This window comes from Tauraco erythrolophus, chromosome 3, assembly GCF_009769465.1.
Source record: "Tauraco erythrolophus isolate bTauEry1 chromosome 3, bTauEry1.pri, whole genome shotgun sequence".
Taxonomy (NCBI): domain Eukaryota; kingdom Metazoa; phylum Chordata; class Aves; order Musophagiformes; family Musophagidae; genus Tauraco; species Tauraco erythrolophus.
Window position 1 is genome coordinate 5,025,816 of NC_141467.1, and position 25,936 is coordinate 5,051,751.

General features: G+C 40.2%; 1 protein-coding gene across 1 annotated transcript in view; it reads left to right on the forward strand.

The window, feature by feature from the left end:
- Nucleotides 1–25,536, forward strand: part of CDYL (chromodomain Y like) — a 107,359-nt gene extending 81,823 nt beyond the window's left edge. The window contains 8 exon segments of the mRNA XM_086608974.1: nt 14,521–14,674; nt 14,676–14,772; nt 15,347–15,516; nt 19,579–19,789; nt 24,324–24,467; nt 25,339–25,368; nt 25,370–25,477; nt 25,479–25,536. Of these exon segments, the coding sequence (XP_086465100.1) occupies nt 14,521–14,674; nt 14,676–14,772; nt 15,347–15,516; nt 19,579–19,789; nt 24,324–24,467; nt 25,339–25,368; nt 25,370–25,477; nt 25,479–25,499 (935 nt within the window). The 3' untranslated portion in view covers nt 25,500–25,536.
- Nucleotides 25,537–25,936: the final 400 nt, after the last annotated feature.

A 25,936-nucleotide genomic window follows, 5' to 3' on the forward strand; every position in this document is an offset into this window, starting at 1 on the left:
AAAACACTAATACTTTTGCCTGGATATTCTGCTATAGTTGAACTGTATTTAATGTTTTTTGTTAATTTGGTTTAGGATTCAGGTGGTTTTATTTAAGACTGGGTAAGGAAATAATTTTAAACTGGAATTTGGTTTACCATTAGAAGCTCTCATGGAATTGTTCAGCAGATGTGCCAGTGGAGGGAGGGAAGTGATTAAGGAACCCAGCTGCCTTGTTTCTGGGTTGGGCAGAAGTACCTGTGATGAACAACTTGTTTCTGGTCTGGCAGATTACACAGGGAAGAAACAGAGCAGTGAAGGGACACAAATCTTAATTTTCATGTTATGTAAACTAGATTAGTACTTAAGTACTGATAAGTAATTCAGTGTATGATGCTTGCCCAGATCACAGGGGTACGGTGAGGCTCATGGAAGGTCCTTGGCTGATTTTCCTGAACTTGCCGATTAAATGGAGTGCCAGTCTGCTGGCAAGAATGTCTGAGCCCAAGGACAGATGTGCGACAGACTCCTCCCTCCTTGTAGCAGGGATGAACTTGGTGTTCACTTTGCAGTGTTGGTCTGATACGAGCCAGCATATCAGAAACTCTTCATATATATGAAGGGTTTAGAGAACTTTTCCTATGAGGAGCGGCTGAGGGAGCTGGGACTGTTCAGTCTGGAGAAGAGAAGGCTCAGGTGGGACCTTATCACTCTCTACAATTGTAAGAAGTTGTAGGGAGATGGAGGTCAGTCTCTTCTCCCACATTATGAATGACAGGACGAGAGGGAATGGCCTCAAGTTACGCCAGGGGAAATTTAGGTTAGATATCAGGAAGAATTTCTTTACAGAGAGGGTTGTGAGGTATTGGAACAGACTGCCCAGGGAGGTGGTGGAGTCCTGGAGGTGTTTAAAAACCGTGTGGAATTGGTGTTGAGGAACATGGTTTAGGGACCCTGACAGTGCAGAGTGAGTGGTTGGACTCGATGATCTTGAGGGTCTTTTCCAACCAGATGATTCTATGATTCGATATGATCATGCTACTTCTTGCTCATAATCTCTTATCTCATTTGAAAGAAAGGAGGGGGAAAAAGGGGAGGGGAGGAAAAAGTAATCCTTTTTTTTTGGTTGTTTTAAACAAAACACATTCATTCTCCTAGAAATTCCAGTAAGCATATAATTTTGTATAAAAATCGATGAAAAAATAAGATGATCCCACTGCAACATTTCTGTTAATGATAATGATTCAAAAGAACAGCTTGAAGATAAATTACTTTGAGATATCAATAGTATTTTAACTGAGCTGCGAGGGGAAATATCTGCTAGTGTGGTATCTTCTGTGATGTAGCCGTATTGGAAGAGTCATCTACTGTAGTAATTAAAAATGGACAAGGTATTGTAAATCACCAACATGTTGATGTATAGATAACAACAGAATAGAAAACTATAAGTGATGCCTTTGTTTCAGTTAACTGTTGACCTTACGGTGATATACTAGTGTGGCAACATATTCTGAGATCAAATGGAGATGCAGAGTTTATTATGACTCTGTATATCAAACTCCCAAAGACAGAGAATGTTCCCATTCTTGCCGTACAATAACTCTGAAATCTTTGTTGCTACTAACATCTACTTTCTGGCACCAATAGAAACTTTCATGGCTTAGGATCTTATAAAGTCAAATTAACTTCAGATAAATTTTTACTTTTCAATGTATGTCCAGCTTTATATCACTATGAATAATTCTACGTATACAGCTTCAATGCTGAGCAAAATGCTGAGCTCCTGCGTCAAGATATTATTATTAAAATCCTGACATTTACATTAGATGTAAGTCTATATGATAGAGAGGCTTCTAAGGCATGTTTTGTAATGGTATGAAACTGCAAAATATTGGTAAAATATATGGCAAGTAATGAGTGAACTCTTGTAAGAAGATGAAATTTCTCTGCAGTATCCAGTATGGCTCTCCTGAGTATTGCTTTGGATGTCCAGCAGATTTTAATTGCAAAGACACTTTTGAAACATGACTTTGAGAGCAGTCTTTTTTATAAACAGAAATAAACTGCAGAGGTTTAAGGCTTTTTTTTTTTTTTAGAGTTGGAAAAAAAAATTAATCTGAAACTACATCAATACAAATTTTATAACTCAAGGTACCTTCCAAATTTGCTAGTCTTTAAGCAAGTCTCAGAGGTATTTCACTTACTATGATATATAGGTTATCACATGTCTGTTTCTCTTTTTTTTTTTTTACTGTCAGTCAGCAATCTTGCCATGTTGAAGCCTTTTAGTCTGTCATTTGTTATATGTACAATATATTCATACTCATAAATCTTTTCTGGTTTCTTATGGCATGCTGGTTTCCCCACTAATATTTTAATTGACTTTGTAACTTACACTACATTTCACTCTTATTTTTGGTCTAATTCTCCTCTCATTTTTTTTTTTCGTCACTGGAAAAATAATTTGTGTTTAACATCTGTAACTATGAGAACTTTAGAGTTTTACTTTGCATTTCTAATACCCGTTCTTTATCTGTTTTAGCATCTCCCTGTATTCTTCCCAGTGTTCTTTACTTCCTATTTTCTTGTAAGTATAGCATATTCTATTTTTCCCCTCAGTTCCTATTGACCTGTTTAACCATGTGGAGTTAATTGAAGCTACATCTCACTCCTGAAGAAAATAACTCAATTACTGTATAAGTTTAGTTCCATTTATACACCCTCTCCTTATGACTGGGGTATCTTGCTATTCGTCTAAAAAGTATTTAATGCAATATCTTTTTACATAACACATTTATCTAAAATTGCACAGCATTCATCTTGGTAGAAATTAAATTTCAGTTCCATTTGCTGATACTCTCCTGTTTCTATTTTCTTTATTCTCTTTGTTTAGTGATTGGAATCTGACTTTGAACAGGTGGGTCTCTGGCAAGTTTCAGGAAACAACCAGTCATATAGTTCATCTATCATTTTGTCTCATCTATGACATGTTTTAAATGGTTTCCAAATTAAAATTGAGCTCACAGCTGACTAGTTACATACCAGAGCCATTATTTTTGTGTACACAATCTTTGCTTTACTTAAAAGTAATTCTTCTGTCTCTTATGTAGTCACTTCCACTGATATTTTTGGTTTCTCTGTGTTTCTTAATGAATTGTTTCTTAAGGCAAGATTCAGGATTTTAGGCATCTAAAGATGCTCAGATTTAGTGTCTAAAGATGCTCAGAGCCTGCCACCCATGAACCACCTCTTAGTAAATATAAGTCCGAACACAGCTTTGTGAACTTCCTGCTGAACATCCGAGGCTCCAGTGAGGGACTTTGGAATTGCAGAAATTGGAGTTACAACAATTCCCAAGCTGAAATTTAAATGGAGGTGGATTTTTTTGTTTTTATTATTCGCCCTCCCACTTTCTTAAGTTACCAGGTTGTGGACCCAAGTCCTTCTATACACTTGCATTGATTGAGCCCCCAATAAAAGAAGGACATAGACCTGTTGGAGTAGGTCTGGAGGTGGGCTACACAGATGATCGAAGGGCTGCAGCACCTCGCCTATGCAGACAGGCTGAGAGAGTGAGAAGAGAAGGCTCTGGGGGCACCCTGAAGCAGTCTTCCAGTACCTAAAGGGGGCCTACAGGAAAGCTGGAGAGGGACTTTTGACAAGGGTGTGTAGTGACAGGACAAGGGGCAATGGATTTAAACTGAGAGAGGGGAGATTTTGATTGGATATAAGGAAGAAATTCTTCACTCTGAGGGTGGTGAGGCGCTGGAACTGTTTTCCCAGAGAAGTTGTGGATGCCCCATCTCTGGAGCTGTTCAAGGACAGGTTGGATGAGGCTTTGGGCAACCTGGTGTGGTGGAGGGTGTCCCTGCCCATGGCAGGGGGGTTGGAGCTGGATGATCTTTGAGGTCCCTTCCAACCCAAACCATTCTGTGATTCTATGATAATATTTTTAAAAATCTACAAATTGACTCTTAAACTACAATCACACCAGTATGACTCCTGTGAAAAGATGTGCTCCTACCTCCATCTCCAAATAGTCAAATAAACCTTACTTTCCTGTTTCCAGCTACACAAGCTATGAAATTCTCTCTGAGGCCATTGCGCATTTTGATTTATAGTATCAGATATGATACATTTTATTCTTGGTTTTGTGTAGCAACAGGCATCATGGTACCTAACTAAGCCTCCCTTGTTTTTGGTGTGGTTGATAGTAGTTGTTAAGTCCTACTCTCTGAGATAGACCTTAACTTGTTTGTCTTTTTTAAACTTGTTCTGAAATTTGCTTTAAACCACATTGGTTTTTCTGTTGGTTGGTTTTTTTTTTTTTTCTCTGCCACATCTATAACGTCCTAATTTTATTTTTTTTTTCCACAAAATTTCAGCCTCCTTGTATTAGTCTTTGTAATCTTTTAGAGGCTGTGGTTTCATATTAATATATTGTTGCTGCTGAAACAGTATGTCCCACTTACATATCACAGTGCTTATTCTGTTCCTTCCTTAGCTGTCTCTTCTGTCTAGCAGTAGGATCAATATTACTACTTGTGCTTTAATCTAGGTACATATAATTTCTGTAAAGAAAAAAAAAAAAACAGTACTTTATGAAAGCAGATATTTACAGAGGAAAGTAGCTTTTGGGGATTGGGACCACCTGTAACTAATAATCCAGGCTGCTATACTGACTTGCTCTGTAGCCTGAGGGAAGCCATTCTCACAGCCCTGCACCATTTTCTTCGTATAGCATCATGTGTTAACTACTTAATTAGGGCTTTATGAAGTTACCAGTTTCGGGGTTTTGTCTGAGAGGTTTTCCCTTTGATAAGACTGTTCATAAATATGACAACAGTCAATGAAGCAGAAAGCCTAAGGTCTTTATTTATTCACTGTCCCGCACGACATTCTTCTCTCTAAACTAGAGAGGCATGGGTTTGATGGATGGACCACTCGGTGGATAAGGAATTGGCTCAATGGCCGCACTCAGAGAGTAGTGGTCAACGGCTCAATGTCCAAGTGGAGACTGGTCACGAGTGGCGTCCCTCAGGGGTCCGTGTTGGGCCCAGCCCTCTTCAACATCTTTGTCGGTGACGTGGACAGTGGCATGGAGTGCACCCTCAGCAAGTTCGCCGATGACACCATGCTGTGTGGTGCTGTCGACACACTGGAAGGGAGGGATGCCATCCAGAGGGACCTCGACAGGCTGGAGAGGTGGGCCCGTGTCAACCTCATGAAGTTCAACCAGGCCAAATGCAAGGTCCTACATCTGGGTCGTGGCAATCCCAGGCACAAATACAGACTGGGTGGTGAATGGATCAAGAGCAGCCCTGAGGAGAAGGACTTGGGAGTACTGGTGGACGAGAAGCTCAATATGAGCCGGCAATGTGCTCTTGCGGCCCAGAAGGCCAACCGCGTCCTGGGCTGCATCAAGAGGAGCGTGGCCAGCAGGTCGAGAGAGGTGATTCTTCCCCTCTACTCTGCCCTCGTGAGACCTCACTTGGAGTACTGCGTCCAGTTCTGGAGCCCCCAACATAAGAAGGACATGGACCAGTTGGAGAGGGTCCAGAGGAGGGCCACGAAGATGATAAGAGGGCTGGAGCACCTTTCCTATGAGGACAGGCTGAAAGAGTTGGGGCTCTTCAGCCTGGAGAAGAGGAGGCTCCGGGGTGACCTTATAGCGGTCTTCCAGTACCTCAAGGGGGCCTACAGGAAAGATGGGGAGAGGCTGTTCAGGAGGGCCAGTTGTGATAGGACAAGGGGTAATGGTTTTAAAATAGAGGGAGGTAGATTCAGATTGGATATTAGGGAAAAATTTTTTACCATGAGAGTTGTAGAACACTGGAACAGGTTGCCCAGAGAGGTGGTGGATGCTCCATCCCTGGAGACGTTCAAGGCCTGGTTGGACGAGGCCCTGAGCAACCTGATCTAGTTGGAGATATCCCTGTTCCTTGCAGGGGGGTTGGACTAGATGACCTTTGAAGGTCCCTTCCAGCCCTAACCATTCTATGATTCTATGATTATTAAAGAGAGCCTGACTGCTTTTCTCAGCAGTATGAAGAGGACGCACCCCAACACTACCCCTGCATGTGCAACCCATCCTGCCATCCAAGGGCAGCTCGCTGCTCCCAGTTCCTCCCAGCTGCTGGCTGAGATTGGGGCGTTGCCTACTCTGTTCATTGATTTTTGGCTGTGGTTATTTTATTGTGATTTACCCTGGGCATGGTTTTTTGATTTGCTTCTTTACCACTATATTCTTGATTTCAAAATTTGAGGAAAACTTGTTCTTAGGATGGGTGCTTTCCCAAGACTCATGGCCATGTTCAAGATCTTTGCTACCTCTGCGACTCCCACAACGTGGGATACCATTTGTACTGGGGTCAAGCTGTGGGGCAAGATGATGTGAAGATAAATGCCTCCTGTGTTTTCTAGCAGTTGCCTGGAGTGATACAGGACAAAGCCTAATTGAGAGAGGATATTATATAAGTCTTCCTCATATATAGCACCTGATCCAAGTCTTTTACTCTCAGTCGTCTCCTGCTGTGGCCTTCAGGACTTTTTCTGGGATTTGTTTGTGGGTTTTTTTAATTATTTAATATAAGAAGAGTAAAGAATTCTGGATATTCTCTGTGAGTTCTCCAATTCAGTCATGTCCTCACATACTCCCTGACCTTAGCTAGTAATGCCAAAAAACCCAAACAGGAGAGATCAGATTCAGCCTGGGAACACAGGTTGTATTTACTTACTCCTTTATATCATCCCTCATTTCAAATGTTGCCAGTAGATCATATTTGGGATTTATTGCTCTCCAACAATATAAAAAGACAAAATTGGCAAGGTGATACACTGTTCTGAATTACTTTTCAGATCACGTAACTGTCCAGTGCCTTATAATGGGATACCCAAAGATACTTTTCATCATCCTGCTATCAATGGGGGATTATTTTCCCAGAATATTGGGAAAACTGGTGGAGAGACTTCCTCAAGAACAATTCGTGAATGCCTCTTCAGACATGGTGTAAATAGCAGTTGTGTGCCTTGCCTAAAAGCAGGGTCTTTCAGAACTCTTCCTGGCTCAAATCCTTGTCTCTCTAGCAGAGACTACTTTCCACTGAGTACCTCTGAATCAAAAGTAAGAACCTGCTTGGCACATGCATTTCTGAATGTGCCCTTCATCAGAGGACTCTAGACCTGTGCTTACACTTCCCCAAGACCTCTAATGTTCTTTTCACCCGTGCTTTCCCCCCATGGTGTCAATGTCCAGTTCTGCTGATTTCTTGCTTCACAGCCCTTCAGGAAGCAGAAGTACCCAAAGAGCTAGCAGCCTTCTTGCTGAAGGGCAAGGCTCAGAACTACACACCCAGTACTGTATTATTTAGGTTTTTCTAAGAGGTACCCAAAAGCCTCAAGTGAAGACTCAAGAGACTCCTCTTTTATACTTCCTTTTCCCACTCCAGCCAGTTATTTCTGTCAAGGTCAGTAATTTCTGCTGAGAGGGTGCTGCTGCAGAACAGATTGCCAGTGTTGGTAGCAGCCAGCAACACTATATCTTGGAGGTTACCGAAGTGTAGGGTATGGCTGGCCGTGTTAAGGCACAGCTGTGTGCACTTGAGTACTGGAAGATGGCTTCTCAGCTGCAAGGTAGCATGGCTTCAGGTAGTCTGTTCATTGGCCACCTCTTAACGAATCTGTGAATATCCCACAGGAGGTTGAGACATCTTCTATTAATAGCCAACATTAGAAAGTAGCTGGAAAGACACATCTTGAGGAAGATATATAAAAACAGAGGTGGTGCTCCCCAGCAGGGATGCTCACTCCAGATACTCTGAATACTCAGAGCTTGGGTTCTTCTGTAAAGCCTAAGACATACGCATCAGTGTCCTGACCTCTGAAAGTCCTCTAGCCCTCTTTGTCTACTACTTTTCTGCATTGAAATGCCACATGGTTTTGTGGGCAATTGTGGATGGAGCTCTTGCACACTCTGGTATCCCGTTGGTCTATGTCATAAGAATGAAATGTGAATCATAGAACGGTTTGGGTTGGAAGGGACCTCAAAGATCATCTAGTTGCAACCCCCTTGCCGTGGGCAGGGACACCTTCCACTACACCAGGTTGCTCAAATACTTATTGACATGTTGTTTTCAAAAAGAAGGTAAATGAAAGTACTCTGCCGGCATAGTGGTGCTATACGCATCTATCTAAGCCTCGTTAATAATTTGGCTAAAATGTTTTAGAAAATTTTGATGTCCTTACAAGAATTATGTTGTGTACGTGGCACGTATATGTTCATGTCTATCCAGGAAACTGCCTGGGATGTCTCTTGGCAGTATCTGTTCTAGGCTAGCCTTACATTAGGGCACTCTTATTCCACAGAAAGAATCATTTTTTAGATTACTTTGGGGATTGGATTAAATTGCAATGAAGTGCTATTAATGTCGAACGTGTTCACCTTAGCAGTTACTGTGGAATAGCTGGGTGTACTTCAAGCTTAAACCTCAGCCTATTTTGCAATAGCTTTCCTCTGCAGATGAGCCCCGAGAGATGTCCTTACTTAACTCTCAAATTTGAGAGCATTTCCAAAGAACCCTGCGGTATCATGACCTGCAGCTCCAAGAATATCAAGATAGGAGGGCTCCTCCTTATGCAATGTTCCCAGTATTAAAAGGCCTCAAAAAGGAGTCTGTAGCCCAGGGAAGGTTTTTCTATTTTGTACTTATTTGTGAGAAAGAAACGCAACAAACTCTTTGCTTCCACCATCAAAACTTTCATGCATTTTACTGTGAAACATGGCTGGGATTTTTTTTACTGGAGTAGTATCAGAGGTGCTTAGGAATTTTTTTTTTCCTCTGTACACCCACCTTGAATACAGCTAAATGATGAGAATGATCATGTACTCTTGTCAGTAGCATCCTGACTATAGATTCAATGGAAGAAAAATCACTCCAAATGAGCCTAAAACTGCAGTGAAAGGGGAGAAGAGAGCAATCCTAATTTATCCTGATGCCATGATGAAGGAGAAAAAGAATTTGCTCCTCTGAGGAGTGTTTGTTTACATATTTCTGGTGAAATAAGAAGAATGGAGATGTATTTGGAAAGCCTTTTGCAGTCGTTAGGAGGTGGACTCTTTTTCCACTGTAAGACTGTGGAAAGTTTACTTAGTACCTTATGCATAAAAATGCACGGTTCCTTTTTGAAGGCAGTAGAACTTAATCAGACTTTTAAAGACATTTGTTGCCAAATTACGTGTTATTAATGTTATCCTTCTTGTTTTTATGGGCATGGTCTTAACAAGTGTTAGGTCTAGTATTTTGTTTTATTTTTTCCCTTTTTTTTTTTTAGTATGTAAACTTTTATTTCTACTTACATGACTTGAAATAGTCATACTAAGTAAACCTATTTAACTTGAGGGTGGGGAAATGTCATTTTATCTTGTATTGATTATCCACTTTCAGTAGTGGGATTTTGTGTTCTGATTAGTTGCGTTTTTGGTTGTCATTACAAATTCACCTTTACACAAAGGCTTATGCTTTGAGAAGGAAAGACATTCAGAAGCAAAAATAATTAAATAGCCTATAACCTACTAAAGTCCCATATGACCAGTAATGCTGCCCTGTTCCTAACAGTATAAGTGTAACATATGAATATGTTTGATGCTGTAAGTAATCAAGAAATGGAGAAAACTATCTAGAAAAAGGAAAAAAATGATTACTATAAACCAGATTATTCTAAATGTGACATGGCAACCAAGATGAAAACTGGTGTAGAATAGAAAAACTTTTTAATTTAGTGGAGAAATATTACCAAGGGCATGTGTCATTTGCAGATGGTATTTTTCCCTCTCAGTTACAATTACAGTGTTACTTTTGCAGTTAACACATTGGGAAATTGTTGGTGCTGGTGTTTGTTCATTTGCTTATTCAAGTGGGACGCTGCTTATTGCCCGCTTTGTCACTTAGGGCAGGAGAGGATGAGGTGGGTGCATGAGGGTGCAGGGAAGGCACGAGGCTCCCTGAGGCTCCTTGAGAGCACTGCAGACATCTGAAAATACCGAGTGATTTCGTCATTCGAAGGAGAGGCTACTTGCCGTGCGGATGAAGGCCACGTGATGAGGAGGGCACAAACCAGACTTCTGTGCAAAACTGCCTACAGCAAAACATAAACCCTGCCTGGACAATGACCTGTTCCTGACTGCATTACTGCTCACTGAAAGGGCATTGGGTTTGTTTTGGGTAGTTTTCCGTAAACGCCTGCTTGGTACAAGTGGGTTTTTTTGTTTGTTTGTTTGTTTTTAAAAAGACAACATATAAGTTGTTAGAAATTATTATGGAAAAGGAGTAGAGGGCAGAAGAGAAGGCTTGAATATGTATGCCACAGTAGAAATCCCCATCTTGAATATTGTATGCCGTTTTAGACCCTGTTCCGAAGTTTAGTAGAAAGCAAGAGGCTTGGAGAGGAATGACAGGTTTGGACGGGCTTGTGGAAGAGAAAAGGGTAAATAAGATTGGGACTAATCCATCTGGAGAAGCGATGAAGAAAGCAGAGATGTGTGGTTGCAGAACTTACTGCCCAAAGATACTTTGAAAGACAAAATCGTAGTGGTTCCAAAAGTAAATTGGACAATCCCATGGGGAATAAGGATTTAACTACATGGGTTTGGGTGCAGCCTGTGGTTCTGGGCATGCAAATTTTAAGAATCACTAAATTTCTGGTGGCTGGAGTTGGGGAATAGACTCAGACAGCATCGTTCATGCCTGCATCTTCTAATGCTCGTTCTGAGACGTCTGTGCGAAGCCTGTCAGAGGACAGCGTCCTGTGCCAGACAAACCTTTGGATTCGGAGTACGGGCACTAGTGCACGTGGACTCAAAAAGACACGTGTGAAAGAGGCTTGGCTGTTGTTGGAACACCCGTTTGGATGTGTCCCCAGTATTGCTGCAGAGAGGGGAGGGTTTGTGCTCGAGGCTGGCTATGTAAGCTAAACTGAACTTCTCAAGAACTTGGGAGACTGTAAGAGGGAGGCACAAATAGCTTAGAGGGGAGTTCGGGATTGCAACTTTTGGATTGTTGTGAACTAGTGAGTTATTTGTTTTGGTTTTAGCTCAGTTTATCTAGATGCCTGACATTGAGCATTTTAATTGGTATCCCCCTTGTATTTTGGAGAGATGGCTTTTTTTCTGCCTCTGCCAGTGGAACGCATGACGATACCTGTGCGGTTTTGCCTCTTTTTCCAACTTCTATATATGCATCTTTCTTCCTTCTGAATAAGACAGATTCCTTTCTTATCTGTTGCCCATAGCTCTTTTTTTTTCTCTAAGAGCAGCTGCATGAAAATGGTGACTGTTATCAGGTTTTGATCAGCAGCTGCAAAACCAGGTAGTCCTCTTAATTTCATTTTGCATCTGTACAGTGAAGCTTTTCCCAGTAGTATGTCTTCACCTTCAAGAAGATCACATTACATAATTAACACTTGGAAGTTTGGTTTTTTTTGTAACTGTAGAGCTGTTGGTTTACCTCCTAAACATAGTTCTGCATTAGTAGACGATCTCTAGGGTAAATGGTTTTTTTTTTTTTTTTTTTTTGCAAAGCCTTACCTTTTTCCGAAGGCTCAGTTTGAAGGAGAGGGCTATGGTGTTTTTTTTATATTTTTGATACGCTATCTCCGTTTACGTATTCAAATGCAGAACTGCTTTTGGTTTGTTCTGGAATCTATGTTTTAAAATTGTAAAATATAGTTGTAATTAACCTGAAAATAAGTAACCTCAATGCAAAATTTTCATGTGAGGAAATCTATGGCAATACAGTTACCTCTGTCTGGCACCTTTTTTTTTCCTTTCATCCTCGTTTGCTGCCACACGTGTCCAAGACTGTCCCGTATGATGCCACCTTGCCTGTTTATCTATAGCATGAAGTACCTGCATTACATCTGTGGTGTCTCTTCGTTTTTGATGTCCAAATGCCAAAGAAGCCCTCTACACTTTAAGATGTGGAAGGTCACAAGCTTACAGTGATAATGACAAACACTAATGAGCAAATTTTAACTCTGTCCATGCCATTTCTAATCCATACCAACTGGCCAAATCTCCGGTGAAGAAGCGCGGTCTCTAAAGCCGACCGGTTTTTGATTCCAGTCTAAGTATCCTAAGAGTGTGTTTACAAGATGGGATGTAGGAGTCTTCTTCACTGAACTGCAGCTGTCCCTTGTTTGTGGTTTGAAACTGCAATTTTGACAAGTGCAGACAGAGTTTATATAAAATCTCAGAAGGTCTCTTGCCAATTCAATAAGCAGGAAAAGTGGTGTGTGGTGTTTACAATCTTGGTGGGTCTTGCCAAAAGTTTTGTCTCTCAAAGTGTGTAATCATTGCCTCTTACATCTCAAAAGCAATTTTCTGGTATTTGAGTATGTCTGTGGAAGTATGAGTCGTGGGAAAGATCTACTCAAAGCTCTTACACAAGTTTCCTGACTTCTTTGGCTTCATCTAGTCTATTGTGCTTTTCCTCGTTCTCCACCTTTTCACTATGGCTAGGACAGAAGCCATAAAAATCTTACATTAGGGTTTAGAAATAAGAGGTGATTTCTGTTGTTTTAATTTCCTATGGGAAAACCAAACCATTGCGGTCAGTGATACCATTTCATCTTGTGTTCCTAATGAAATTACGGGGCAACAGTGGGTTGTTCCCCGCAAATTCCCTTTGAAGGGAATTCTTTTAAAGGGATGTAATCAACATGGTGTTTACAAGGGAAAAGTATCGAAAGCATCCCTCATTCATTTTGTATTTGGTATGCATCAAATTTTGATTTATTCTACTGAAATTAAAGAAAAAAGGAATTTGATAATAAACGTGGAAAGGAATAAGTGTGAACGTCTATGACAAAACAAAACATTAATTTTTCATTTCATTTTCCTCACCTCTGTTTTCTCTGAGACTGATCACAAACTGAATTCAGTTTCTTATCTACACTTAAAGACAACTCCAGATTTTTCAGTTGTTTAAACTCACAAAAGTGACATGGTAAAGAGCAATTAAATCACTAATACAACAAGAAAGACTTTAAAAAGTAAAATAAAACCTTATTATTGTATAGCTCCTTTGACAGACAACTTGTCCTAATTATCATATAATAATCAATTTCTAATAAAAATTATTTTAATAAAACATTTGATACAAAGACTTAATTTATTATCCGAAGGCAGTTTCTGCAATACAAATAGAAAAATGTATAATGTTCTAAATTTTAATTTCATTAGTCTTGCTCTTAATACCTCTTTCATACTTCATATAGGCAAAGTAGCAATGTTCAATAGAGGTAAAATGTGAGATATATAGGATATTCCAGTTATTTAGGTGAGCCTGTTTAATGTCTTCACTGGACTCGAGTATGTTTGATAGTGAAAAAAAAATTGCATATTATTAGAATGTAAAAATACAACTTCTTCAGGATAATGATGAATTAAGCAAGATCCATTAATGGCATTTAATTAACAACTTATTTTACACGTTTAACTGTACTTTTTAATACGTCATAAGCGTGATGTTCTGAAGTACCTGTTTGTGAGATAAGGTTTGTGGGTTTCCAGTACATTTAGCAAAGACTCAGACTTCAGTTTTCAGAAAAAGGCTTTCAAACTTTCCTATCTTGGCCTGTAAACATTTTCCCAACATTTTTAACCCTACTGTCCCCTCCGCCCCACATACCTCTGTTATTTTAATCTGACAAATTTTACAGAGATTTTATATGGAGAATTAAACATGCAGAATTTATTTCCTGTTATGAATTATTTGGTATTATGTTTCTAATGTTGAGTACAGGAAAACTGGTCCCCTCTGTGTCGTGAGGAATGGTCTGCTCACTTGCATGCTTCAAAATTCTGCTATTTAAGTGACTGGGGAAAGACCAGAGGACATAATCTTCTATTTGCGATCTAATAGCAAAAATTGTTAGACTTGAGAAAATATTTCATGTCTATGAATCCATCAAAATATCCATCACTGCATGGGTCTTGTTTCCCTCTCACAGAAGTAGGTATTTCTTCATTCCATTTTCCTTTAAGACTTTATGCTTTATATGATGTTGTCATCAAGTTCTTTATTTGGCTTATTGTAGGTGTCATTTTCTTCCCGTATATTAACTGTCTCGTGGCACTGAAACAAAAGACTGTGCTTTCTCTTTGCAATCTTGATGCTGTTAGACAAACTTAAAGATGTTGGAAAGTGAGCAAGCAGAGCATGAACCTGCTGAAGTGGATCAGTATTAGGATGTTAATAAACCTTTCCCTTCTGAAAATAATTATACGATGATTGGTCTGTTGGCTTGTTAAAATGTGTTTTCTCACAACTGTAAAATGAATTTGTTGGATCCCTTTATCCTTAACTTGGCTCTGTGACACAGGGTCTGTTTCTGTAAAATTCAGTAACTTCTAGGAGACTGAGTTTCATATTCAGTGCGTTCTTGACATGACTAGCGTGTCTTCATGCCAACAGGGATTTTGAAACTGCCAAGCCAATAAAATGCAATTAAACGACATTGTTTATTTAAACAAACCGTTTCCAGGTACATCCACCTTTATGGAAGCATTAGCAGCCAATGGTACAACCAACATACAGACGTCTGTACAGGATGCCAGCCAACAAGCGGAGGTTTATTGACGACAGAGGGATCAACCTTTTGATAAAAGGCTACGTTTCAGCGTGAGACAGACGGAGACGCGTACCGGTACGAGACATTGTTGTCAGGAAACAAGATGGATTCACACACATTTTGCTGTCAACAAAATCATCGGAAAATAATTCACTAAATCCAGAGGTCGGCACAATTCTGATTTTGGGGGGAGGGAAGGGCGTTGGGGGAAGGAAATCTAAGTCCTTGCCTCATTTGTCTGTTATTCAGGCACAAACTTGCATAAAACAAGACTCAGGTTCTTGCTTGCAAGATGCTACACGTACAATTGACTTCAAGAACTGTTATCTGAACATGTAGATGTACTGTCTTTTATAAGACGTGGCGATTTACCAAGTGCTACTTGAAACAAGCTTTAGCCGGAATTAAGGTTTTTTTTTGCCCAGACTGGTTGCATATGCCATCTGCTGTCCGAATTACAGAAATGCTGAATGAGTGCTTTCGTTACAGATAATATCTAAAGGTCTTTCTTAATGATTTCATTACATTGGTCTAATTAACTTTTTTTTTTAATGCAAAGCCTCTAATCCTTTTTTAAAATTTCTTAATTTTGGCTAATGAAAAAGTAAACTTTTCTAATATGATGGTTGAGAGAAAAATTAAAGATGTTGAAGATCTCTTGGGGGGAGGAGGGAGGAGAACATCACGCTACTTTTTAATGATGTAACAAAAAGATTCTAATGCATTTTTGATTTTTCAGGTAATGAAGGAAGTCCAGAGTGCACTGAACACAGCGGCGGCAGACGACAGTAAACTCGTGTTGTTCAGTGCAGTTGTAGCATTCTGCTGTGGGCTTGATTTTATTTATTTTATACGACGTTTAACAGACGATAGAAAAAAGGAAAGCACTAAGATGGCAGAAGCTTATAGGTAAGTAAGATTATCTTCAGTCATCTGAGTGGTGTTCTTCATATGTGGTCTGGCTTGTTTTATCTGTTTTATATCAAAATCCTCTAATTCAAGGTGTCAGGCATTCACCTGTTACGTGATACAGTGTGCAGCACTATTCACTACTAAAATTTAACTGTGAAAAACTGGTAATGTGGTAATACTGCTCCGGTTGAAACCAATTTTAAAAGACTTTAAGCAGTCATAGGGTTTCAGGAAAAGAAATTTAACGCACACAAATACAAGATGCGCATTGAATGAGCAACAGTATAGCACATTCAGAGCAGTGAAATGATGGATTTTTAGAGGAGCAGATTACACTAGCGAACATCATCCCAAGGCTAGGTACCAACACTAACTTTAAACAAAATGAGCTGAACTACTAAACTAGAAGAAATGTATGGAAAAAAGTATGGATCTTAGAGAGACATATTTTAACAGTACGAACAAGTAGCTTACCATTTGAACACTGGTTTGAGGGCTTGGGCTCTGGATTAGCTGCCGTATGCTCCAGATATCTATCTCCTTCAGGGCCTGTGTTCTGTTGTTGTTATCAATATTCACGTCCCTAAAAAAGACTTGTAACATGTGAAGCCTCTTTCATTGGAGGCACAGTTGGATCATGGAGATGATAATAGTTTTGTTTTTTACAAAGGAAAATTTTGATCATTCCATGTAAAGTTGCTCATGCAGTGACTTCGATGGCCAGGGGACAGAGGCTCTTAACACTGAGCTTCTGCCATTAGTTCAGTTCAGGCCCTTCCAGAAGCCTGATTTCTCATCTATTATTCATTGTTAATTAAATGGATAAAGGTAAGTTAAAACGCCTATGAACTCCCCGCCCCCGCAATGTACGTATTTTATATATATAGAATCATAGAATGTATATGGTTATATGCACCATATGCTAGAGATGGTCCTGTCTGGAATATTCATACAATCATATGAATCATAGAATGGTTAGGGTTGGAAGGGACCTTAAAGATCACAGAATCACAGAATGTTAGGATTGGAAGGGACCTCAAAGGATCATCTAGTCCAATCCCCTGCTGAGCAGGACCACCTAGATCACATCACAGAAGAACGCGTCCAGGCGGGTTTGGAACATCTCCAGAGAAGGAGACTCCGCAACCTCTTGGGCAGCCTGTCCAGTGTGTTCTGTTACCCTTACTGGGAAGAAGTTCTTCCTCATGTTTAGTGGAACCTCCTGGTTCCAGCTTATATCCATTTCCCCTTGTCCTATTATGGATGCCACTGAGAAGAGCCTGGCTCCATCCTCATGACAGTCTGGTTCCAACCCCCCGCCATGGGCAGGGAAACCTCCACTACACCAGGTTGCTCAAGCCTCATCCAACTTGGCCTTGAACACTTCCAGGGATGGGGCAGCCACAACTTCTCTGGGCAACCTGTGCCATGCTTCATCACCCTCAGAGTGAGAATTTTTCTTCCTTATCTAATCTAACTCTCCCCTCGTTTCAGTTTAAATCCATTGCCCCTTGTCCTATCACTACAGCCCTTGGAAAAAGTCCCTCTCCACTTTCTGTAAAGCCCCCTTTAGTACTGGAAGGCTGCAATAAATCTCCCTGGAGCCTTCTCTTCTCCAGGCTGACAGCCCCCAACTCTCTCAGCCTGTCTTCATAGCAGAGGTGCTCCAGCCTCTGATCATCTTCGTGGCCTCCTCTGGACTCGTTCCAGCTTCATGTCCTTCTTATCTTGGAGACATGATTAAAATTTATCTTAAGTCTCTGGATGGGATGTTGTATGATGGCTTTCATAAGATGGTTCAGTAGAAATTTTTTTTTGCATTCATCTATTTCTGCTCAGTAGAATGAGTTAAGAACAGCATGATAACTTCTAGTGATGGATGCAATATAGTAAAAATGTTCTGTTTCACAGAAACACAAAAACACGTAACACAGATAAAGAGCAAACTTCAAAATTACACTAAATCTCCTTTTTAAAATTTTGACAAATCTTGTATTCATTTATCATACTGAAATGAAAAATCATCTGTCAGAGCAAAGGAGTGCTTTACAGGTGCTGACAGCTGGATGTTGTGCATTGTATTCTAATCAGAATTTGTCATGTAGTTGAAGTAAATATGGACAATTTCTTTATTATATGAGGTGGCTGTTAACTGAGGAACGTCTGCACCTCCACTTTGAGGTTGTAGAAGTCTCTACTTGTTCTAATGCATGTGTACGCACTGACTTTTTCCTAAGAAGCTCTTGAAGGCACTTAATGTTTGAGAACAGAGAAGCACGTAAGCATCCACGCTGTGTGGGTACTGGGATGAATTGTCATTTGTGTTGATAATGAGGATGAGAACATACGTTTGTAACTTACTAGCACAGCACCCACAGCATCATGACCAACCCAGAGAGGGAGGTGAGGAGAGGAAGTTTACAGGTGTGTGATATGTGATACCGGAGCCCTAATATTTACGGCTTGTTCATCACTTTAAAAGGCAGGTTTGTTTATTAAGAGCAGATGTCTCCCAGAAGTCCAGAAATCCTCTTTAAAGAAACTCATTAATGCTTTGCCCATCTTCACTAATACCTATATGCCTTCACTTAAAAATGTAGGTGGATAGGTACCTTATACCAGTGTCATACACAACCCAGTGAAGACCAAGCAGGGCTGTAAGCATGGTTTTGGTGCCCAGAGGTGAGGTGTGACTACAGCTTCCTCTGAGAGGGCTGTGAGGCATGTGAATATGCCACAAGGACCAGTGGGTGCTTGTAGGAGGGGTGCTAAATCTGCATCTGCCCAATTATTGCGCTCTGTTGGGCTGGGAGAAATGCTAGGCTTTCACAGAATCACAGAATGGTTGAAGCTGGAAGGGACCTTTGGAGGGCATCTTGTTCAACCTGCCTCTCCTCAAGCACGGTCACCTAAAGGAGGCTGCCCAGGACTATGTCCAGGCAAGGCTTTTAATATCTCCAAGGATGGAGAGTCCACAACCTTGCTGGCTGCCTGTTCAGTCACCCTGCCAGTAAGAAAATGTTTCCTGATGTTCAGAGGGAATCTCCAGTGTTTCAGTTTGCGCCCACTGCCTCCGGTCTTGTCATTGGACACCACTGAAAAGAGCCTGGGTCCATGCTCCTCCTTCAGGTATTTATACACATTCATGAGATCCCACTTGAGCCTTCTCTTCTCTAGGCTGAATAGTCCCAGCTCTCTCAGCCTTTCTTTATATGGGAGATGCTCCAATCTCTTAGTCATCTTGGTGGCCCTTTGCTAGACCATCTACAGTAGCTCCACATCTCTCTTTTACTGGGGAGCCCATAACTGGACACCAGTGCTGAGCAGAGGGGAAAGATCACCTCCACAACCTGCTGGCAACACTCCTCCTAACACAGCCCAAGATACCATTAACTTTCTTTGCCACAAGAGCATGTTGCTGGCTCAAGTTCAACTTGGTGTCCACCAGGACTCCTAGGGCCATTTCTCTCAATCTGCTTTCCAGCTAGTTGGCTTCCAGCACATATTGGTGCCTGGAGTGGTTCTTCCCCAGGTACAGCACTTTTGCACTTCCCCTTGTTGAACTTCATGAGGTTCCTGTCAGTCTATTTCTCCAGTCTGTCGAGGGCCCTCTGGATGGCAGCACGGCCCTCTGGCGTATCAGCTGAGTTTTGTATCATCAGCAAACTTCCTGAGGGGACACTGCCCCATCATCCGGACTGGGGTGCGACACTAATTAACTGGCCTCTGACTAGACTTTGTGCCACTGATCATCACCGACTGGGCCAGCCATTCAAACATTTGTCAGTCCACCTCACTATCTGCTCATCCAGCTCATACATTAACAGCTTGTCTGTGAGTCTTACACGACACAGTGCTGGAAGACTCACTCTGAAGTTTAAGTAGACAATATCCGCCGCTCTCCCCTCATCCACCAAGCTAACCACCTCATCGTGGAAGGTTATCAAGTTGGTTTTCAAAGTGATGTTACTGTGGACATGAATTATTACTGAGTTTTCAAGGCCTGGTATGTTTTACTCTCTATATATGTAGTGAGTGCATGTTTCTGTTTCTCTTCAGGAATTTTGTGAATACTTTTATTCAGTTTAAGAAGCCTATCATTGTAGCAGTAAATGGCCCAGCCATTGGACTTGGAGCATCTATACTGCCTCTGTGTGACGTGGTCTGGGCTAACGAGAAGGCTTGGTTTCAGACACCATACACTACTTTTGGACAAAGTCCAGATGGATGTTCATCCCTTACATTCCCCCGGATAATGGGCCTGGCTTCTGTAAGTAGCTTGCAGGGTGTAGGGGCTGATAGCTTCACAATGCAGTTGTGATAATTTATCCAGAGTGATTTCAAGATTTTTTTACCTTTGCTGTGTTGTCTTTTTTTTTATTATTATTTTTTCTCTCATGAAAGCCTTTCGTGAGAAACTAGTATTTATTGCTTCTCTGCTCCATGCTGTGACGACCTAGTCTTCACCTGCGTGTGTGAAACAGAAAGCAGGCACGGGACCTAATCCCATGTCACGGGCACCCTTAACCCTGACGGTGGCAGAAGGGTCATGTCCTGCATCCCAGGACACACCGTCCCTGCTGCCTGGTGAGGACCAGCCACCAGTGTCTGGTGTTCAGCACAGCATCAGAGCGTGGCAGAGAATGGGCTGGTCTTCACCGGTGGCATTGCACAGCAGAGCACTGTGTCACTAGCGATGAGCACTCCTGCTGGTACGCACCAGAAGTAATTCAGCTTTCATGCACTCGTTCTCGAGAAGTCATGTCGAACTTCTTTGCTTTGTAGATCTCCACTGGTGTTTAACACCAGTGTGTTGCGCAAGAAATGCTTGGTCCAAATGACCTTTATGAAGGATGTGTCTTTCTTCAGTCTTGCGCTCTATTTGCAGTATTGCTGGATTGGAGAGAGGAAAAAAAAAAAAAAAAAGTAATGCTTTGAGTTGTTGCTGAAAACATAAGCCACATGTTACTTAGTATCCCTTTTCTTGCTTTCCAGTTAGGTGAAAAAATCAAATGTAACAAAAAGCTATTTAAAAATCTCTTACCTGCATTAGTTTCATGTTGCTTACTATTTTTTATGCTGTGTTCTTCGAAAACTTAGACCTACGTCCTGTTCCAATTTGAAGTTGAATAGTAACAGTATGAAACCAGTGCTTGTAGCTACACTCATTTTTCCTAAATTACTGTTTATTATAAAAGCCAATTTTTCCCTGTAGGTATTTGTTGATTTTAAAAATACAGATTTTGCTATTTTAAAAGCATCAGTTTGAACAGATCTAAGACTAATTGTGTGATGTCTGGATTAGTTATAGAAGAGAACAGAAAGGTAACTGAAAAGATTAACAATTATAAGAGTATTTTTAATATCTTAGCATGTTTCAAACTACTGATGTTCCTTTCCCTTTTTATTTGGCCATCCATCCATTCAATCCATCCATCCACCTCCCCCTCCTTTAGAGACTTGTGATTGTACTTTCCTTTCTTTAGAAGTGTACAAAAAAACACAGAAGCTCTTCCGCTAGTATACTCTTCATGTGTGTTGTGAATGCTCACATTTTTAAATACAAAGATTTTCAAGTGAAAGCTTCCAGTGATAACAACTCCATAATATTCAGTGCAAAGGGAAAAAAAAGTCCATTGTTTTCATGCTATCCTCGACCCCACTGCAGTGTAGCAATGTCAATGCTGCATGGGACAAGCTTGGACTTTAATCAGCAGATTTATCAGAATACATGCTGAGATTTTGATGAAGTAGCACGCTTGCTGTCTATAAAGCGAGAGAGAAGTCAGCTAGAAAGAAGAGAGGTTATTGCGGAGATGAGAAACATTCAGGGGGGAAAACATATAATACCATACAAAAGAAAGAATGAGGCCTCTGTACGCATCATAAAATTTGCTACCAAGTGTATTAATCAGCAATATTAGCTCCCACTCTCAACTCTTGTAAGTCAGATTCAGTGCGTTCTTTTTAGGGTAAAAATCTTCAATCACAAGATTGTTTGAATATCTTCCCTAATGGGTCAGTCTTGGCTGGTGAGCAGGTCTGTCATGGAGGTGTTTTGGTGTTTGTTTTTTTTTTTTTTCACAGAACATGTTTCAAACTGAGTTCATTATTAGAGGAACATCTGAAGCACAGTCCTTAGGATTTGAAACTCTATTGGCAATACCAAGAATTTTAGAAAGGATTTTGAGTTTTGAAATAATCTGTAATAGAGATTAAGGCCGATGTCTGTTTGGGAAGATCTGTTCTTGTGTGCCTGCCATGGAGTTTTCTGGTCCTGGATATCAAGCATAGGGGCCACACGGTCGAGCGCACCACGCTGGGTTTCCCTGTTCAGCCTCCAGCACGCCTCGGCAGTGCTCCGTACGCTTTTCTGTCAGGTCACGAGGGACACGTGTTCCGTAGTGCCTGTGGTCCGCATTCACAGGCAGGTTCTCGGGTGTCACAGACACCAGCTGCCTTCTGGTCATAGTGCAGGAGAGCCAAGGTGAAGTTCCTCTGTGGAGGAGAAAGACAGAGCAAGCTGAAAATGAGCCGTTACTAAGAATCTGGTATTAATGAAATCTTTTTATCATCTTCATTTCTAGACTGTATCATAGCTCACAGCAGATTACAGGCGTGATGACATGATCAAACTCGTTTAGCAGTGGGTCTCCAGCAGATGTTGTGCACAGATCCAAAGTGAAGGTGCCAGAGCAAAACGTTCCCCTTCGAACCTGACACCACTAATGGGAGAGCTCATTTCAAGCGAGTGTTTTCTCTGCACGTTATTGTTTTGGGTTTTTCACGTTCAGAACTCAGCAGTTACTACTGAGTTTGAGATAAAAAGCTGAGGTTTTCTAGCATTTGTTTTGATTCCCATAATCAAAGATACACACGAAGATATGTAGACCCGACCAACTGACTGACTTAATTCCTGACTTTCCCAGCTAGACTGACTTCATGTTTTGATCTTTGATATCAAAGTTAAGTATCTTTTTTTTAATTATTTTGGAATAATATTTTTTTTCCATAGCTCCTTAGGAAAATTATTTCCTGTTTTAGTCAAATTGTATATATCACTGATTTTTGGCTAGTGTTTCAGGTTAGCATCATTCACGTTAATCTACAAAATTAGAATGTCTAGTCGTGATAGTTAAGAACCTTGTATATTTGATATTGCTTTCACAAAAGGTAGAACTATAGGGGTATCTAATTTGTACCTTTAGTTGAGTTGGTGGATGGTTGGTTATTTTAAACTAATAACATGTGAATCACAACTTTCCATATTAACTTATGAGAGATGTGCTGATGATAAATTTTATGTAAAAGATCCTAGGAACATCTCTCTTTTCCATGCCTCTAATGGACTGGGAGTCAGCAAACCAAAACTGCCAGTAGACCCCAGACTTTGTATTCATTACAAAGGGGACAATTAATACACCTCTGAGTTTTCAAATTCTTCACGTGTAAAATGGCAACACTAGGAACGCTACCTACAGTAATTAGATCCTTAACTGAAAGTTACTGCCATAAGTGCCAAAATTTCCAGCATTAGAAACATTAAAAACTCAGAACTTTGTCCTCAGAATGCTACACCTGTCAGGTTTGAGTTCCGTTTAAAATTTTTTGTAACAGCCCTTAATTCCCCACGTTCCAAGAGTTCGGTGGTGCCTTTGTCGTATTTTCACTGTAGATAGTCACTAAGAAACAGTTAAAATGGGGAATTTTTGAGGTTAACAAGTACTCTGACTTTTTAATATTCACTGGCTGTTTCTGTGCCAGTGGCACTGCAAACAAAACGTTTAGCTATGCAAGAAACTCCAGTAAAGGTAGAGTTAAAGCATAATCGTAAACAGTTGGAGGATGAAGTTTAATGGGGAAGCTGATAAATAGTGAAGTGTATGATAATTACAAATCCGAAATATTACGGAACTAGAGATCGCCTTATTGCATAGACTGCAGTACTCTGGTCTGTACCTTCATTAATTCATATTTTTAAATTATGTACGAGATCTTTTAAAGAGTGGGTTGGGGGTTTTAAATAAGACTGCTAAATCAGCTTTTGAAAGGATTTATCCGTTCAATATTGAACTTCTGAATAAAATGGGAATGTTTATTTTCTATTAATCCCATCAGAAATCGGAATATATCCTGTTCACTTCAGGGGTTTGGGAGGTCAAACTCCGAGTTATCTAGCTATTTTAAGTGTTGCATCATAAATGAAATACTATACTGCTGAAGACTTTTGAGATGTGCTGAAAATTAACCATATATTTAGATTTCAAACACTTTTCAGTACTAAAAAAACATTTTTAGTTGTGCTTTTCGACCAAGACTGGCAGTTCCCAGGAGGTCTGCTACCAAACTGGATTATCTTCATAATTTACAGATAACGTAGATTTTTAGCGAAGATTTTGCTGCAACTAACAGTATCGCCACAGGCAAGCTGATGTCTTCCTTGCTGTTTACAGCTCTGTCAGGCCTTATAACCTATTGCCACATAGCCAGTTAATCAAGTCAGCAATAGTGGAAGAAATCTAGAGCTAAGGAACACTTGTGACTGGGAAATGGCAGAAGGTGTTTTCACATCTAACCTGTAATCCTAGACATCCATATTTTTATACCTATGGATGTAGCATAGCCAATGACCGGACCAGCTATCTCTAGGCAAGTCTTTTTGTTAATAATCAAATGTTGGAAGAGCTGCAATAAAACTATTTCAAATAGCGCAGGCATTTTCCTTATTTGTTTTGAACATTTTTTCCTTTAATGAGTTTTGTCTCATTACATTTCATACCAGAAGTAACTTTTTATCCCTTCAGGCCAATGAAATGTTGTTCAGTGGAAGGAAGTTGACTGCGCAGGAAGCTTGTGCCAAAGGACTCGTCTCGCAAGTGTTTTGGCCGGGAACATTCACACAAGAAGTAATGGTTCGAATTAAGGAACTTGTCACATGTAATTCAGTTGTAAGTTTCCTTTATTTTTCTTACAACATATTTTTATGATTAGATTAAGAAGAATTAATCAAAGTATATTAGCCCACATCATTATGTCCTTCTAAAAAGACCATTTTCATGAAACAAGGGCTGTATTTAGTAATGTCTTTTAACGCATTCTTCTGTATCTTTTTTTTGTTTCTGGGGCTTTGAGGATTTTTTTTTTTTTTTTTTTTTTTAAGTTTGCATCTGACTCCTCCTTTATCATAAGCCATAAAACATTGTGGTTAAGAACATTAAAACAGCATTGGACTCTTTACAATATATTTTGGTTTTAACATAGTTGCATAAGTCCAACTTATTCTAATTAACAGTGTAAACAGTTGCCCAAAGAACTGCGCAGAAACACAGAAATCTTGAATTATCTGATTGTAATTAATGTCTTGAGTTGTAATTAAATTACCAAGGAAAACAAAGGCAGTCTTTGATGTTATGTTGAACTTGGAGTTTTACGAGTAACACTTGGTGCGTTTGTGGTTGTGTGTGCTTACTGGCAGTCGCACGAGACAGCTAGAACTACCAATATTTGATGCTTTCTTACAAAAGAGAGTGATGCAGTAGGAGTTAACTGTTCTGGGAATAGGAAGTTTGGATTTTGAAACAGATTAAGTGTTTTCTAAACAGACAAGCAAATGCGACTTCTCAGTCTATTTTAAATGCTCAAGAGAGTCAAGGTCTGCCTGGTTATTAGAGCAGAGATGTTTCTTAGGGCCATGGTATGTCCTTGACTTGATAAGCTTAAGTTCATAATGAGCTTCAGGATTCATCCATATGAACCTGTAGTGCATGTCACTCAGTTCTCTAACCCAACTCCCTTTTTTTTTTTTTTTTTTGGCCTTAGGTACTTGAAGAATCCAAAGCTTTAGTACGTAATTATCATGAAGGTGGACTTGGAACAAGCAAATGAAAAGGAGTGTGAAGTTTTGAAGAAAATCTGGGGCTCAGCACAAGGGCTGGACTCAATGTTAAAATATCTGCAGAAAGAAAATTGATGAGTTCTGATGAGATACCCATTGACACTGGAATTGTATTTCTTGGACATGAGGGCAAAAAAAAAAAAAGCCTTTAAAAAACTATATAAACTCACCCCTTGCTCAGCTTGGGAACAGGAGTGGGACACCCCCTTCCCCTTTTATTGTCAGGGGGGTTATAAGTACTGTATCACTTAAATTTGAACAAAACTCCTTCTCCCTGATTGTTACATATAGATATATATGCACAGACATACACGTGTGTGTGTGTATATGTCTGGTTTTTATATATAAATATATATATAAAAAATGTAATATGTGTGTGAGTGTGTGTATGTAGACACACACACACAAGCTAAAAAAATGATAGAGTGCACTACCAAACATCTCTTTAAAGGCTCTAGTTTTTGTTATCTTGGCTAGTACTGTATCAAATAGAGAACGGATTAAAAAGTGAGTGGTGTTGCA